Source organism: Callionymus lyra, chromosome 16, assembly GCF_982586985.1.
Source record: "Callionymus lyra chromosome 16, fCalLyr1.hap1.1, whole genome shotgun sequence".
NCBI classification, from domain to species: domain Eukaryota; kingdom Metazoa; phylum Chordata; class Actinopteri; order Syngnathiformes; family Callionymidae; genus Callionymus; species Callionymus lyra.
Window position 1 is genome coordinate 20,656,774 of NC_141833.1, and position 17,987 is coordinate 20,674,760.

The window sequence follows — 17,987 nt, forward strand, 5'->3', positions numbered from 1 at the left end:
GGTATGTTATTGGCAAAAATATGGTGATCGATATACAGTATAACATGATAAAGGGGCAATGATACGATATATAGTGATACTGTATTAACAAGTATATACAGTATGTGTAGTATTCTCGAGTACTTGACTCTGGTGTTACAGAATTTACAGACCACATGAGTCTTGACAAAGTTGTAACTGCTTTTATTTTTTTTCAAACCAAAATATGTCCAAACATCAGCTTTAAAAGCTGCAACTGTATCCTCTCGTTCTCAGTCATCGCCTGGATTTAATTGTTTCTTTAGCGGCGGAGGACATAGTGACTGCTTCCATCTAGTTGCCAGAATTTGAATTGCAACACAAAAATGAACAAACTGAATATTTTCATGTCTATTGTAAATTTAAAAAAATTTAAATATATTATTTTACTATTACGTCGATAAATTCAGCAGCAGAAACTGAAATGTTTTATTTTTGTCAGGTTCGTTCAGTTCCCTCAAGGACGGTCATTGCTCTGATTATGAAAACGTGTGAAGCTCAGAACGAACTCCTGTTTTCTTCACTTCTTTTATTTGTTTTTATTCTTTCAAAGTGAACGATGTCGCTGCATGAACATGTTGTTTTTAGTTCTGCTTTTGTTGTTTCTCACCTCTGGACACGAGTTCGACCAGTTTCATTACCTCATGTATTTTCTTTGAGAATTCAAAGAAAAAACATTTAAAAAAAGATAAAAAGTTACAGCAAACATTTACGAATATTGAGTTACATTTTATATCAAATAATATAATGTTTATATAAAATAAAATATATAGATATTCAATGAAAAAGTGTTTTTAATCTGTATATATTCAAATATTCTGAAATATAAATATAAAAAATGTATCATTCTTAAAAAATGATAGTACTTTTAAACATATTTTCAATATATTAAAATAAATCATTTAGTATTTAAATGTATTAAAAATATTTCTTCAGTATTTTAAAACACATATTTTAAAATATATACACATATTTTATAGTGTATGTATTCAGTAAAACAAAGTGTTTTGTCTGTTCTTGACTTCTGTTTTAAAATATTCAAATATTTATATTTATATATATATATATTCTAATAGTACATGTCGACATATTGTTTTATGTTGAATTTTTGGGATTCTCTATAAAATAAATGCAGAAACGAATGCAAATGTGTTTTTATTTATTTATATATTTATATAGATTTTGAGTAAAGTAAACTTGACAACCAGTGACAACGTTACGTGTTATTGAATTAATTATTTCTTTAATTATTATCATTGATTTTAAACTTTTATATCAATATTAATAGTGAAAAAAGCAGCAAAGAGACAAAGTTTTAGTATCTAAACGTCAAATACTGATGTTTAATAATATTAACACTTTTAATTAAAAAAAAAAAAAAAGTTTAAATAAACATTTGGATTGTAATAGATGTCGTTGCTAAAAATCAAAATGAAGCAGGTGGTCATAATGTTTTGGTCTCCCCAGCTGTAATAAACACAAACTAAATGTAATATTTTTTATAAAACTCGTGTCCAGAGTCGTTTTTTTTTCTTTTTTTTACTTCTGCAAATGTTAAAATCACCAGTTTCTTCTTCGTGTGCAACGGAAAAATAATCTTTTGAATTCACGACACGTGTTTCTAACGAGGAGATTGTGTTTGTAATTAAGGTTTGTGTTGATGCTCGACATTGATCTGTTCAAAAACAGATTAATCACTCGCAGACACCGGATCGAAAATCGGTTAAAAAAGATCGAAAAGAAAAGGTTAATTAGAAGAAAATATACACGTTTTATTTTGACATATTTGAGTTAAAATGTATTTTTATTTTACTACAAACAAGAGAAGAACAAATAAATTAATAAATCAAATATTAGAATAAATCAAATCGCTGTTGAAAAGTAAAGTTAATATTTCCCCAAAACAATCAAGAAAATCTAATCACCACTATTTAAAAAAAAAATAACAGTTGGAAAAAACATGTTAGATTTTTAATTTAAAAAAAATTGATGTAAAAAATGTAAAATAAAAAAGAAATCATGTAAAGAAAATTATATTAATGGAAAAATTAAATTATTTATTTAATTAACTTCAAACAAAATAAATACTTTTTAAAAACAATAGATTAAAAAAATATATATATATTATCTAAATGAAATTAATTTAATTGTAAAAAATAAAATTATTTATTTAATTAACTTCAGACAAAATAAATACTTTGAAAAAAATAAAAAACAATAGATTTAAAAACAAAATAAATGATCTAAATACAATTAATTTAATGGTAAAAAATAAAATTATTAATTTAATTAACTTAACAGAAAAAATATATATATTTGTTAAATAATTGTTTAAAAAATAGATTTAATATTAAAGTGTAAATAAATGACAGTATTTTAGTTTAACAACAGTAGAATCTGCTGCACACAGAAGACAGAAAAAGGTGATTTTGACATTTCATTTGTGTGACATTTTTGTTTGTGTTTTGCCTGATGGTCCTCCTCGTCCGGTCGCTCCCCCTCCTCCCCCCCACAGCTCCCTCTGCGCCCCCCCAGGACGTCCAACTGGTCAGCATCAGCTCCACTAAACTCAGGGTGACGTGGGTGGCGCCGCCGGCCGCCAGCCGCCACGGCGCCATCGTGCGCTACACGGTTAGCTACCAGGCGCTGGCGGGCGAAGACACGCAGCGCCACGAGGTCAGCGACATCGCGGCCGAGGCCACCGGCGTCACGCTGGAGGACCTGGAGAAGTGGACCGAGTATCAGGTGTGGGTCAGGGCGCACACGGACGTGGGGCCCGGGCCCGAGAGCCCCGCGGTCCGGATCAGAACCAACGAGGACGGTATGTTGACTCCCGGACGTCTGGTCGTCCTCGTCGCTCGTGGCTCGGACGCCGCTTCCTCTCCGTAACAAACCAATACTTTCCCTCCTCACTAACCTCTGACCTTTGACTTTCAGCTGCTTCTTCTTCTGACCTTGAACCTGTTTCTGATGTTTTTAATCATAGAAATGTCACATGTTAGGTTTTTATTTTAAAATATGTGAAATATTGCCGTTTATGTTGGAATATTGAAAGAAAATAATTAGTCAATTTGGACAATTTAAAGTAATACAATTAAAATATATATATTTTTTAACTCTTATTAATTTCTGTCAAAAAATAGGTTTATATATACAATTGTTATACATTTACTTTATTATAAATGTTATTAAAATGTATTAATTTCGGTGAAATTTAAAAAATATGAATTTTAAAACTGTTACACATGTTATGTTATTATTAAATAAAGTATTACATTTTGTCATTCATTCAAGTGAGAGAAAAAAAAGTAATCAGACAAAGCGTCATATAAACCTATTAAATATTTAATTTAAAATGTATTTTATATTAAAACATTTTTTTTAATTAATTGAATATAAATATTACTGATCACAATATGTAAAAATAAAATAAAATAAATTATAAGCATATTCAGTGATTTAAATGCAACAATAATTATAAAACCATTGCACACTATTTCTTAATAAGACAAAATATTAAAGAAAGAAAATAATAATAAAGAAAGAAGTCAAATAGTTTATAAATATTTCATTACTTTCTTAAAAAAGAAATTCGTTTTTAAATCAGTAACAAGATGAAATAACTCACATATTCGGTTACATTTCAATTAAAATATGATGTTATTCGGAAGTTTATAATCATAAAAACGTATATATTAAATATTATATTTATTTTCTTCAATTTGTTTTACTCAAATTAAGTTTTTCAGGAAAGTATATTTGTTATATATAATTATTGAAAATTGTCAAAGTAATATTGATCAAAAATGTGAATAAGTTAATGAATAAAAACAATTCAAATAATAATAATAATGATTTTATTTTATTTAAAATGTTAACATTTTAGTAAATAACAATTTCACAAAAAACAAGTCTGATTTCTTTGTGAAATTACTTTTATTATTGATCATTATAACAAATATATTAATAAATTAATTTAGATGTAAAGATAAACCTAAGAAATATATATTTATATCGTGTGGGCCTGAAAAGATGTATTTTAAGTAACATTTAAACACTAAAACCGGTGTTTTTTTTAACCTCTGATTGTGTTGATTTTCGAATCCTTGTTGTATTATCTGGTGATGTTTGTGTTCGAGTCTCATGGTGTCCTGCTGCTGACTCAGCAGGTTCTCCTCCTCCTCTCATCCATCACTCGCTTTTCCTCTGCACATTTGTTTCTGGCGTGAAGGTTCGCAGATGTTCCTCAGAGAGACTTTTCTATAATGAATGTGTTTGAAGTCGACGCTGCTTAATTCCAGACTAAAAGCGAAAGAATCGCGGCAGCGACTCCCGCGGGACTCGACGGAAATAAGAAATCACGGGAAACTTCTGACCCAGTTTGTCGTCGAGGACAGTTTTGAGATGTGAAGGTCCAGATAGGGAAGTTCGAGTCCTGCGTCACTTATTAGCATTAGCGTTAGCATCAGCGTTAGTAAGTAAGTCATTATTTGTAAAGATCTTTCTCAGACCAGGGTCACAAAGTGCTTTAATGATAAGAAAACAGTTAAAATACTAACTTTAAAGAGGCAAGAAACAAACACAGCAGCCCCAAGAAAATTTAAGAAAACAAAAAAAGCGTTTAGTTAGCATTAGCAATCAGCATTAGCATTCAGCATCAGCGTTAGTAAGTAAGTAAGTAATTATTTGTAAAGATCTTTCTCAGACCAGGGTCACAAAGCGCTTTAACGATCAAAAAGCAGTTAAAATACAAACTTTAAAGAGTCAAAAAACAAACACAGCAGCCCCAAGAAAAATTTAAGAAAACAAAAAAGCATTAAGTTAGCATTAGAATCCAGCATTAGCATCCAGCATTAGCATCCAGCATTAGCATTCAGCATTAAAACCAACGTTAGCATTCAGCATTAGCATCCAACCTTAGCATTCAGCATCAGCATTAGTGTTAGCATCTAACATTTGCATCAGCTTTAGAATCCAGCATTAGCATCCAGCATTAGCATCCAGCATTAGCATCCAGCATTAGTGTTAGCATCCAGTATTAGTGTTAGCATCCAGCATCAGCGTTAGCATCCAGCATTAGCATCCAGCATTAGTGTTAGCATCCAGCATCAGCGTTAGCATCCAGCCTTAGCATCTAGCATTAGTGTTAGCATTCTGCAAATTAATCAGCGTTAGCATCCAGCATTAGCATCAGCATTAGTGTTAGGATCCAGCATTAGCATCAGCGTTAGCATCCAGCACTAGCATCCAGCATTACCATCAGCGTTAAAAAATAACAGAAAAGAAGAAAATAACTAAACTATGTGAATAAGTTTTCTTGTTAAGAGTTAAACCCGGTCGACAGAAAGAGCGACTCATCCTGAAAAATCACTATCGACGAGTCTCTCTGATGTTACAAAACAAAGTTTGTTTCTTCGGTCGTGCGTCTCACCCCGACTCTCTCTGTCGCCCACCAGTGCCCGGCGCCCCCCCCAGGAAGCTGGAGGTAGAGGCCGTGAACTCCACCGCCATCAGGGTCTCCTGGAAGCCACCGCTGCAGCTGAAGCAACACGGCCAGATCCGAGGCTACCAGGTCATCTTCTCCCGCCTGGAGAACGGCGAGCCGCGAGGTCAACCCAACATCATGGACGTCGCTCTGCCCGAGGCCCAGGTACGCCACGGACCTACTCTGACATCACTTCCTGTTCTGTGTCTGAGACTTCCTCCTCCTCCCAGATCTTTTTCCTTTCTTTCTGTTCAATGTTCTCTGAGAATCTTCTCCTCACGTGCGCCGCCTTGTTAGCATGTTTAGAAATGAAAGCTCTTCACCTCCGCGACACGACTCTTTAATCCTCCGGAGATTCTAATCCTTCTGAGAGATTCATGAAGATCTTCAATCCCAAAAACTGAGAGAAGGAAGCGATCGTTCAACACGTGAGCAGAACCGAAAGAAACGAGTGATCACGCTTAGACAGAGGAAGGTAAAGTGAGGAAAAAGAAAAAAGGATGAGGAGAGAAATGGAGAAAAACAAGTTGTCCACAGAGCTATGTAAAGAAGGGAATAGAGACAAAAGAGGAAGGATATGAAGGAAAGAAAATAAGGAATAAACGAGTTAAAAGAAAAGGAAACCTTCATAACACTTTGATCAAGAAAAGAAAGGAGGAAGGAAAGGTGAGGAAGAAGAAGAAAGTATGAAATGGGAGATAGAGAAGAAGAAGTTGTCAGCTCAGGGATTTAAAGAAAGAAAAAGAGACAAGAAGAAAAAGGATATGGAAGAAAGAAAAGAAGGAATAAAAGAATAGGAATTTTTTAACACCTTCATTCATCAAACTTAGTCTAAGGAAAAAAAGTATGAAAGATGGAAAATCGAGGAAGAAAAACGAGGTGTCAACAAAGGAATGAAAAAAAGGGAACAGACAAGAAGAAAGGATATGGAAGAAGGCAAGTAAATGAAAATTTTATTAAACTCTGAAGAAGGCAGAAGATAGTAAGATGGGAAGTGAAAGTGAGGGGAAAAAAGGAGGAAGATAAAGAAAAACAGCAGAAGCAGGAAGAAAATGAAATGGAAAAAAAGAGGATATGAAGGGGAGAGAAAGAAAGTAAGAAGTAATAAAGGGTAGTAAAAGAAATGAGGTGTCAACAGAGGAATGAAAAGAAGGGAACAGAGACAAGATGAAGTGAAAAAAAAGGTAAAGAAGGAATGAAAAGTGAGTAAAAAAAGAAAGTAGGAAGAGGAATGTAAAAAAGGGAAGAGAGATGAGAAGAAAATTGCAAAAATTAACGTCACATTCATCAAAAAGAAAGAACGATGAGTGAAGAAAAAAGAAGAAAGGATTATGTGGAAGAGAGGAATGTGGAGAAGGGAATAGACACAAAAGCAGAAAGGATGCTGAAGAAGAAGAAGGAAGGATCTTTAGGAAGAGAAAGGATATAAAAAGAAGGCAATAAGGAAAGAAGGATCAAAGTCGAAAAGTAAACATTCTTAAAGAACTTCCAGTCGCTCTGATGTTTGTTCTTCGTCCGACAAACTGTCTGGAATCTTCTCTGACAGGCTTCACATGTTCAGCCTCCGAAACGTTCTCGCCTCATTCCCGGCGTTCCGGGCGACTGTTCTCCCGTTAGCCGCTCGTCCACCTGCCGACCTGGTCACGCTTGACTCCAGACCTGAACCCGAACCTGAACCCGAACCCGCTCGCAACTCTTCATCCGGCTCCTGATTCACGACGTCGTCGAGCGACTCGCTGCCAGGAAAACCGGATTCCTCGCGGGGCGCCGACGCCTCCCGGCGTTCCCACGGCCTCGCGCTGCACTTTCTCTCCGCTCGGTGATTTAACGCTTGCGTGCGGCTCGGTTTCACTCGGACGGGTCGACCTGTACGGACCTGCAGCCCAGATCGCTCACGACACTGGGTTCTCACGAGCCGGAATATCTGGGAACGTGAGGGAACATGTCGGGACTCCTGCACCAATGATGACGGAACTTCTGTCGCTTCTGCTCGGAGAGGAAAATAAAGGTGGAGAAAACGTGGAGGACAAAAGAAGGAATGAGGAATTACAAAGGAAAAATAGGAAAGTATAGAAACGGTGAAAAGATGGAGAGATGGAGAGATGGAGGACAAAAGAAAGGAATGAGGAATTACAAAGGAAAAATAGGAAAGTATAGAAACGGTGAAAAGATGGAGAGATGGAGGACAAAAGAAGGAATGAGGAATTACAAAGGAAAAATAGGAAAGTATAGAAACGGTGAAAAGATGGAGAGATGGAGGACAAAAGAAAGGAATGAGGAATTAAAAAGGAAAAATAGGAAAGTATAGAAACGGTGAAAAGATGGAGGGATGGAGGACAAAAGAAAGGAATGAGGAATTAAAAAGGAAAAGTAAGAAAGTCTAGAAATGGGGAGAAGATGGAGAGATGGAGGACAAAAGAAGGAATGAGGAATTACAAAGGAAAAATAGGAAAGTATAGAAACGGTGAAAAGATGGAGAGATGGAGGACAAAAGAAAGGAATGAGGAATTAAAAAGGAAAAGTAAGAAAGTCTAGAAATGGGGAGAAGATGGAGAGATGGAGGACAAAAGAAAGGAATGAGGAATTAAAAAGGAAAAGTAAGAAAGTCTAGAAATGGGGAGAAGATGGAGAGATGGAGGACAAAAGAAATGAATGAGGAATTAAAAAGGAAAAATAGGAAAGTATAGAAACGGGAAGAAGATGAAGAGATGGAGGACAAAAGAATGAAAGAGGGATGAATAATGGAAACACTCGGAAAAGTAAAGAATGTAAAAAATTATGAAATGCCAAAAGAAGAAAGAAAGGGATTGAGAAGACAAAGGGGAAAAAAAGGATAGACCAAAGCAAAAATAAAGAAGGATAAAAGTCATGAAAAGAAGAAAAGAAAATCTGTTGAGATAACGAGGAAATGTCATAAGAATAGATGATAGTATGAAGAAAGATGGATGGAAAGGAGGAAAGTGAAAAAGATATGATGAAAGAGAAAATAATCTAGAAAAGTAGGAAAGATAGAAGACAAATTGGTTAAGTGAGAAAAAAACTGTAAGAAAGAAGCACAAATGGAAAAGAAGAGAAAACTTAGAAGAAAGAAAGGAAGGAAGGAGGAATTCAGAAAAATAGAGAAAACAAGAAGTATAATAAGTTATGTTTAGAAAACAAAAGGGGGGATTTGGGGAAAAAAGGAGAAAGAAGAATAGAATGTGGAGTCGAAGGAAATGAGTAAGAAATGAAGGAAAATAATGAAGAAAGATGAGGAGAAAAGAAAGAAGGAATCTGGTGTGAATCCAAGAAAAAAGAAGGCGGGAGAATGAAGGGAATAACGATTGAAAGAAAAAAAAATACTCTGGGGATGAATTTTTCATTCTCCCACTTCACTCTGACAGAAATAATTTGGGGTCCAGTTCTAGCAGCTCCGTGTGTGTCACAGGTTCGAGGCGACCAACCATAAAATTAGACCCCGGTTCTCGCGCCTCCTTCACTGCGACTCCCTCGTTCCACCATCATATCACGACCTCCCCCGCCCCCCCCTCGTCCTCCATGTTCCTCGTTACCACCGTCACTGGACTCTGCACTCGAGCGCTCAACTAGCTGGTTATTTAGTTACTTAGTTAGTTGGTTAGTTAGTTAGTTAGTTGGTTAATTAATTAACCGAGGCGGCACATCGTTCTCCATCTCTTCCTCTCTTTCATTTCTTTCTGTGTCGTCACGTGTCGTCCGTTCCTCACAAAAACTCCCCTCGACCAATCAGAGCGCAGGGACGATGCGTTCAGGTGCTATCAAAGTGTTCATCAGTCGATAATTAGCGTCGTTACAGAGACTAACGATGATGATCAACCAGTCACAGATCAAAGGTGATGCGTTCAGGGACTGTCGGAGCGTTTGATCTTCGCCCGAGCTCGACTAGCGCGGCAGTAATTAACAATTAAACCAGAGAAAGAAAGAAAGAAAAGAAAGTTTGCGCTAATTAAAACGTGGCTTCGGATTTAGCTTCCGCTAGCGCCACAATGCTACGAGTTATCAAAGACCGCATCGAGTTATGCATATCATTAAAATATCTTGAATGAAGAGGAACATGTGATCAATAGAATAATAAGAGACAAAAAACAAGCTATAAGCTCATGCTAATTAAAGCTTAGCTCAAATTTAGCAAGTGCTAACGCCACAATGCTACAGAAGATGTCAAATCAAGTCACGTGTATAACAAAGTTGGTTTATTAAGTTAATGCTAGTTATTACTGATTTAACTAGTGCTAACGCTACAGGCTGAAGTGGCTAAATTATCCAGTTGCTAGTATGTTAGCTGAGATATCAAGAATTAAGTTGAATTAAAGTCTTGTAAATAAAAGATCCAAAATATAATATAAATAGTATGAAACAAGTGGTCTCAGACAAAGTTGGTTTAGGAAGCTAATGCTAGTTTGCTCAGATTTCACCAGTGCTAATGCTACAAACATAAGTAGCTAAATTAGCCAGTTACTAATGTGTTAGCTGAGATATCAAGAATTAAATTGAATTAAAGTCTTGTAAATAAAATAGCCAAAATATAATATAAATAGTATGAAAAAAGTGGCGTCTGAGACAAAGTTGGTTAATTAAGCTAATGCTAGTTAGCCCTGATTTAACTAGTGCTAATGCTACAAGCGGAAGTAGCTAAATTAACCAGTTGCTAGTGTGTTAGCTGAGATATCAAATGTAATCATTAATTTAATCTTAAACTCTATTAAAGTCTTCAAGCTAACATGCTACGTTCATGCTAGTTCCGTTAGCTGCGAGGAACGGACGACGTCTCTCCACGAATGCTGACTCGTCATTCAAGTGAAAAAAAAGCTTCTTTTTTTTTCCGCCGTCTGTTGTTGTTGTGACTCATCGTGAGCGGCCATGTTGTCTTCTCTCCCATCAGTGGAATATTGACGAGTCCACCGAGCATGTGAGTAACTGGTGTGTCGCTGTCGCTTCTGTCCTCGCAGGCTCCAGTCCCTCCGCAATTTGAGGGTGTTTTTGGGGGTTTTGTGTGTGGTTTGCTGTGTGTGGTGTGATCTGAGGTTTTCCTTTAATTCTGATTGAAATATGAGACGAGTTTAAGTGAAAATATGTTAAAGTACAAATTGGATTTTTTTTAAAGATTTTCTTGCGTTGAATTTTAGAGAAAAATGTTTTATAAAATATGATTTTCTTTAAATAAAATAAATAATATGTATTCAAATAATACGGTTCTGTTGATGAAATATGTAAAACATTGAAAAATATGATTTAATTTAAGGTATTTTTGAAATATTATAATAATGTAAAAATGTTTCTATTATTTTGAATCTAATATATATATATAAAAACCTATTTAAGTTCAAATTAATTATTATTCAGATATAACATATTATAAAAATAGGAAAAAAGTAACTATTTAAATTAAAAAATAATGAATAAAAATACATTTTAAAATATAACAAGACGATGGAAATATATTTAATAATTAAGAAATTGATTTAATTAAATTAAAAATTTAAAGTATTCTATGATAGGGGTTTAAGTTAAAAATTAAATAAATAAACAATAAGATACTGAATATTTACAAGTGTTAATATTGAAGCAAAAGAAGTATTGTTTAAAATAAAATGAATAAAATGTATATAAATAATCAATTAAATAATGATTTGAAGTTTAAAAAAAAAAGTGTCTTTGTTGTCATTGATATCAATAATAAACATTTTATTACATGAATTATTTGAAGATTCAAGTTATATTAAATAATAACTAAATAATATCAAAGACCAAGTTGGAAATATTCAAATACGATTTATAATTAAATAAGGATCATTTTATAAATTAAATTAATATAAATAATGAACGTTAACTAAAATTAACCGTGTAAATGTTTATAAACAATTTTGAGGAGATATATTAAAATATCTGTTGATAGTTCAAACAAAAACGTCTTCATATCAAAGCAAGAGGCGGAGTCAAAATCCAGCCACTTGCCCGTGCGAGCGAGTTTGCAGCTTGTTTTATTAGCGTCTCCTGCAGCTGTTCGTGTTCTGTTCATTCTGAGGGCGGCGGCTTTCGTGTTCGTCGCTGAAAAGGAATCCACTCGTGCAAACTAGTTATTCGTTTGAGAATTTGAGATTATTCCTCACATTTCTAATAACCGTTTCTCTGAGAGCAGCAGGAGCACTAGCGCCCCCGCAGGTCACGAGGAGAATGCAGCAGCAGAGAGTGGTTCTGGTTCTGGTCGTCGACAAAGAGTTTGAACGAATCGACTCGATAATCTCTCCAACGCCTCTCGGTGCTGCTGCGAGACAAACTTTGAAGTTTTTTATTTTCAGAACCCGAACCGACCTCCGGCGAGATTTAGATGTTCTTTTTTTTATATATTAAACTGTTGAGCAGAAATTAATGTTATAACAGTTATATTTACAAGTACAAAACGAAAACGGGAATCTGATATAATATTGATCAAATTGCATGTTTTATAAATTATTTTACCTTATAACATATATATAAAAAATTAATATAAAATATATTTTTCTTTTCTGAGTAATTCTATTTTTATTCAAGTTATTTGTATATCATTTATATTTAATCGCTTGCTTTATTTCAATTATTTTATGAACTTGTGTATTTATTTTTAAGTTAATGTTATAAATAAATAAAAACTTACAAATTAAAACATGTAAAATGCTATTTTTATGTAAAGATAAAACGATGTATATTCATCATGTTTTCATAGATTAAATCTATTTAATTTTTTTCATATAAAATAGGTGAAAAAAATGTAATACATTTTTTTTTTTTATATTTTAAAATATTCTGAAGCCATTTTATGTAACAATACAACGTCATATATTTGTTAAAAAGTACATATTTTTAAGTTATTTTAATGTACTTCCATTTGTTTGTCAACCTTGGTTTTACCTCAGAAAATATCTATATAAATATAATTGTTCCCTTTAATTTGTGTAGAGAAAAAATACATGTTTTTCTAAAAAAAAATGTTTTTCTTAAATCCTATAAATACATTTATGTCTCAATACTTATTACATGTATTACGTATTATATGCTTATTAAAATACAGTCGTTATGGGGTAAATCTGGTCATTTGCGTTCATAATTAGTTTCTGTCATTTTTCGTATTTTATTAAAAGTATTTTATTAACAAACTCACGCGATGACATCACGTTTTATACGATGGTTGGCGCTGAACAACAGGAAGTGCTGGCGGGTGAACCTGGAGTGACCTCAGCAGGAAGTCAGGAGCTGCAGGCTGTACTTGTGTGTGCGCATGTATTAACATATATACGCTGATGATGATGTGTGTGAGTGTGTGCGAGTGTGTGTGAGTGTGTGTGTGAATGTGTGTGTGTTCAGCCTGGTCAAGTAAGTGCCAGGTCGCTGTTAACTTGTGTTCAAATATGTTGGGTCCGTGTTCACGCCCGACCAGAACCCCGGAGATTAAGATCTAAATTGACAAAGTGACTTCCTGTGAAGATCTAATCCACCCCCCCGACTGTCGGCCATGACGGTTGTCGATCGCCCCCTTTCCCCGCCAACTCTTCCCGTGGGTTCCAACGGTCATGAACACGGACCCGCCGGCGTGGTTCTGGTTGAGCCGGGCTGGTTTTTCCGGGGTCACCGAGCGTCCGACGTTCGATGTCCACGGAGCGGCCATTTTGAAGGGTGTTTTGATCTGGAGGTTACGGGAGCTTGTGTGTGCCGGTGTGCGGTTCCGACCCGGTAGGCCGATCGCCTCTGACCTCTGACCCCGTCTGGCAGGAGGCGGTCATCGCCGGGCTGCAGTCGGAGACCACGTACTCGGTGACGGTGGCGGCCTACACCACCAAGGGGGACGGAGCCAGAAGCAAAGCCAAGGTCATCACCACGACCGGAGCGGGTGAGAGTTCATGAACATTATGACCACCTGAAGGTCAGACAACATGGATACACTTGAATAAATCATTTGTTTTAGTTTTCACAATAAGAGCATTCTTCAGATTTAAACATTTTTTTAAATATATATATCAATAATTAACATATTCATGCCGTTTGTTCATTTTTGAGTTGCAATTAAACCACCCGCCACTAGAGGGCAGCAGTCATTACCTACTCTGAGGCTAAAGTAACATTGAAATCCCGCAAGATCCCGGCAATAACCGAGGACGAGAGGATACAGTGACAAGTAGGACATATTTTGAAAGCAGTTACGACTGAGGACGAGAGGATACAGTGAGTCCAGCAGCTTTTAAAGCTGATGTTTGGACATATTTTGGTTTGAAAACAAATGAAAGCAGTTACGACTGAGGACGAGAGGATACAGTGAGTCCAGCAGCTGTTAAAGCAGATGTTTAGACATATTTAAGCAGATTGAAAATCGATCGGTACTCGTTTAGTATTGTCTGGTGATACAATTATAACAACATTTTTGTATTGAATTTAGAAAAAAAATGGAATAATTGGAATAAGAATACTCTGTGTACAAAATATTAAATACAAAATTAAATTATTAAATACATTTTTTGTTAATTAAAATGAATAATTAATCATAAAAACATTTGCTCGAGAAAATAAATAATTAAATCTTTCAATTTTTTAATTCCTTTATTAGGATTATTAGGAAATATTTCAAATAAAAGATCAGTTAATGTTAAATAACTCAACATCCTGACGACACTGATGATCAGTTTTACTGAAACGTTGGTCCTCCTTCAGTTCCAGGCAAACCCACGATGATCATCAGCACCACGACGGGCAACACGGCGCTGGTCCAGTGGCAGCCTCCCAAGGAGATGGTGGGCGAGCTGATGGGGTACCAGCTGCAGTACAAGCGCACGGACGACGACGCCTTCGTGTCCCGCGAGCTCCGGAAGGTGGACGACCACTACACCGTCACGGGGCTGCACAAGGGCGCCACCTACGTGTTCCGCCTCAGCGCCAGGAACCGCGCCGGCATCGGCGAGGCCTACGTGAAGGAGATCGGCACGCCCGAGGACCTCCCCTCGGGGTTCCCCCTCAACCTGCAGGTGACCGGCCTGACCCAGTCCAGCACGCAGCTGACCTGGGAGCCCCCCCTGCTGGCCGAGCGCAACGGCAGGATCGTCCACTACGTGGTGGTCTACCGGGACATCAACATGCAGAGGAACAGCACCAACCGGACCTCGGGCACCAACACCACCATCCACGGCCTGAACCCCGACACCACCTACGACATCAGGGTGCAGGCCTTCACCAGCAAGGGGGGCGGACCCCTGAGCCCCAGCATCCAGAGCCGGACCATGTCCAACGGTAGGAAGCTTGTTAATGGATCAGCATTTTTAATTACTGTTATATTAAATATATTATTATTATTTATTTTTTTAATGGTTTAAAGATAATCTCAAAAGTTCTTAACTTATCAGTTCTTTATCTTTTTTTTCAAGTATTGTGCAATTTTAAATAAAAAAAATTATTCACATTTTTCTGGAATTCATAAAAAATACTTTCTTTTTAAATCCAACAATATATTAACTTTCAATGGGATTTTATTTAATTAAATGAACCAGAATTAACGATTAACTATTTTTTTTTATTGATTATTAATTAAAACATATATATTTTTGGTTTCCATTTGCATTTTTATTATTATTTTTATATTCTCAATTTTGTGGTTTATAATAATGTATTTTGAAACCCTTTAAATATTACGAAACAAAACAATGTTCTTATTTGTTTTCAATTGGAATTAATTTTAAACATTTAACCAAATCTTGCCACATTTAAAAAAAAGACTATAAATATGAAATGTTGTTTTTTTATTTATGTATTTGCTTCAAAAACGTTTAAAAATATTGTGATTTTTTTTCTTAAAAAACATATTATGCAACAACTTCCAAAATAAAAAAGAATGTTCAAATGTTTTCTGTGACACTAACCAAAAACTCTCTTTCTCCACAGACTTCCCGACGCTGAACTTCGGAGTGAAAGCCGTCATGAAGACGTCGGTCCTGCTCACCTGGGATCTTCCTCCGAACTACAAAGCTCAGACCACGCCCTTCAAGGTCAGCAACACAGTTTCGGGTTCCATTCCTGCTCGAGGAAACTTTCCAGGGTGTCCCTTGTCACGCTCCTTATGAAAATAGAAAAATTAACAAGTTATTTACTGTTTATTATCTTTATTAATATGTAGAATTATCATTTATTTATATTTGTCACTGATAATATATTTGTTATTTAGTTACTTTTGATATTAAAAATGTATTTTCTCATCATCTCATTTTAATGAATGATGATTAACCTTTTGTGATCAATATTATTCATCTAAATGAACTGGTCATCATCTGGACTGGTCCTGCAACACAGACCATGTGTATAAGAAGGTTCAGAGTAGACTGTACTTTCTGAGGAGGCTTCGTTCATTTAACATCTGCAAGAAGCTCCTCTGCATGTTCTACCAGTCTGTGGTGGCCAGTGTCCTGTTCTATGCTGTGGTGTGTTGGGGTGGAAATGTGTCCAAGAGGAGTGTCAACAGGTTGGACAGGTTGATCAGGAGGGCTGGTTCTGTGGTTGGAATGAAGCTGGACTCACTGGTGACAGTTGCTGAGAGGAGATCATTGAACAAACTACTGTCCATCATGGACGATGACAGTCATCCTCTCAGCACTGTCATCAGTGAGCAGAGAAGCAGAATGAGTGCACGAATGCTCCTACCCAGGTGCAAAACAAATAGACTCAGGGACTCATTCATCCCTCGGGCTATTAAATTGTACAATTCTGAGTTCGGGGGCAGGAGTGGAGTGAGAGTATCTGGATGTTCTGTTCCATGTTAGTCTTTGTATCTTTGTCTTTGTTGTTTTTCTTTCCTTGACCTATGTTCTTTGTCTTTGTCTTTAGACTTAGATTGTGTCATCTTGTTCTTCCTCTTTATGTTCTTCTTATTTTATTTTTTATGTATTATTTTTTATTGTTTATGAAAAATTGCTGGCTATTGTAAAAAAACAATTTCCCAAAGGAGACCTCCTGAGGGATCAATAAAGTTTTACCTTACCTTACCTTAAATATTGATATTTTAAATATATTTAATAGTGCTGATGGTAATATTTTATTTCTAAACATATATTTATTATTAAAACTAAAATGAGTTAATATCAAAAATAACTATCAAAAAATCTTCTACTTTGAATATTTATCTTTATTAAATATTTACCTTAATATGAGAGAGTCTATATACGTACATATATGAACTCTGATTTCCTCCCTCAGATCCTGTACAACCAGCAGAGTGTGGAGGTCCAGGGCGACCAGAAGAGGAAGCTGATCTCGCAGCTGCAGCCGGACACTGAGTACTCCTTCGTGCTGATCAGTCGCGGGAACATGGCCGGGGGTCTCCAGCAGCAGGTGTCGGTCCGCACCGCCCCGGACCTCATCAAGACCAAACCCGTGTACAGCACCCACCAGGCCCAGGGCGGCAAGATGACCATTAAACTGCCCAAAGTCCAGACCACCACGAGTGTCAGGTGAGCAGAGATGAGGGAGGAGAGTAGGTATCACGATACTGGGTCAATGATACAATATATCGTGATACTGCAGTAAGTAAGGATATATGTGTAGTATTGTCCAGTACTTGAGTCTGGTGTTGTTGAATTTACAGACCACATGACTCTTGATGACGTTGTAACTGCTTTCATTTGTTTTTTAACCAAAATATGTCCAAACATTAGCTTTAAAAGCTGCTGGACTCACTGTATCCTCTTGTCCTCAGTTGTAACTGCTTTCATTTGTTTTCAAACCAAAATATGTCCAAACATCAGCTTTAAAAGCTGCTGGACTCACTGTATCCTCCTGTCCTCAGTCGTTACTGCTTAAATTTGTTTTCAAACCAAAATATATATTTAAACGTCAGCTTTAAAAGCTCCTGGACTCACTGTATCCTCTCGTCCTCAGTCGCAACTGCCTTCATTTGTTTTCAAACCAAAATATGTCCAAACATCAGCTTTAAAAGCTGCTGGACTCACTGTATCCTCTTGTCCTCAGTCGTTACTGCTTAAATTTGTTTTCAAACCAAAATATATATTTTAACGTCAGCTTTAAAAGCTCCTGGACTCACTGTATCCTCTCGTCCTCAGTCGTAACTGCCTTCATTTGTTTTCAAACCAAAATATGTCCAAACATCAGCTTTAAAAGCTGCTGGACTCACTGTATCCTCTTGTCCTCAGTCACAGCCAGGATCTGACATGATATCACTGTTCCTTTTAGCTGCGGAGGACGTAATAAATGCTGCCATCTAGTGGGCAGAAGTTTAATTGAAACACAAAAATGAGCAAACGCCATAAATATTGGATTTTGAGTTATGAATAAAAAATAAATGAAAAATAAATTTGTTATTTCTATTATAAAAACATTTAATTCAACTCTAAACTGGTCGTAATGTTTTGGCACATGTAGCGCTGGACCCGTCCTGGTTGTGATAACAACACAAAAATGAACAACAAGTATGAATATTCACGTGTTAATCATAAATACA

The 17,987-nt window shown here is 36.1% G+C and overlaps 1 protein-coding gene across 9 annotated transcripts in view; it reads left to right on the forward strand.

Moving 5' to 3' along the window:
* ptprfb (protein tyrosine phosphatase receptor type Fb) overlaps positions 1–17,987 on the forward strand; it is a 229,339-nt gene that overhangs the window by 161,072 nt on the left and 50,280 nt on the right. For 4 of the 9 annotated variants that reach the window (XM_087811318.1, XM_087811319.1, XM_087811317.1 and 1 more), the window contains 7 exons: positions 2,534–2,839; positions 5,475–5,668; positions 10,404–10,430; positions 13,268–13,385; positions 14,201–14,773; positions 15,422–15,525; positions 16,727–16,980. In XM_087811318.1, the coding sequence (XP_087667444.1) occupies positions 2,534–2,839; positions 5,475–5,668; positions 10,404–10,430; positions 13,268–13,385; positions 14,201–14,773; positions 15,422–15,525; positions 16,727–16,980 (1,576 nt within the window). The remainder of the gene's footprint in view (positions 1–2,533; positions 2,840–5,474; positions 5,669–10,403; positions 10,431–13,267; positions 13,386–14,200; positions 14,774–15,421; positions 15,526–16,726; positions 16,981–17,987) is intronic. The other 5 variants (XM_087811320.1, XM_087811324.1, XM_087811323.1 and 2 more) reach the window with 3 other exon arrangements.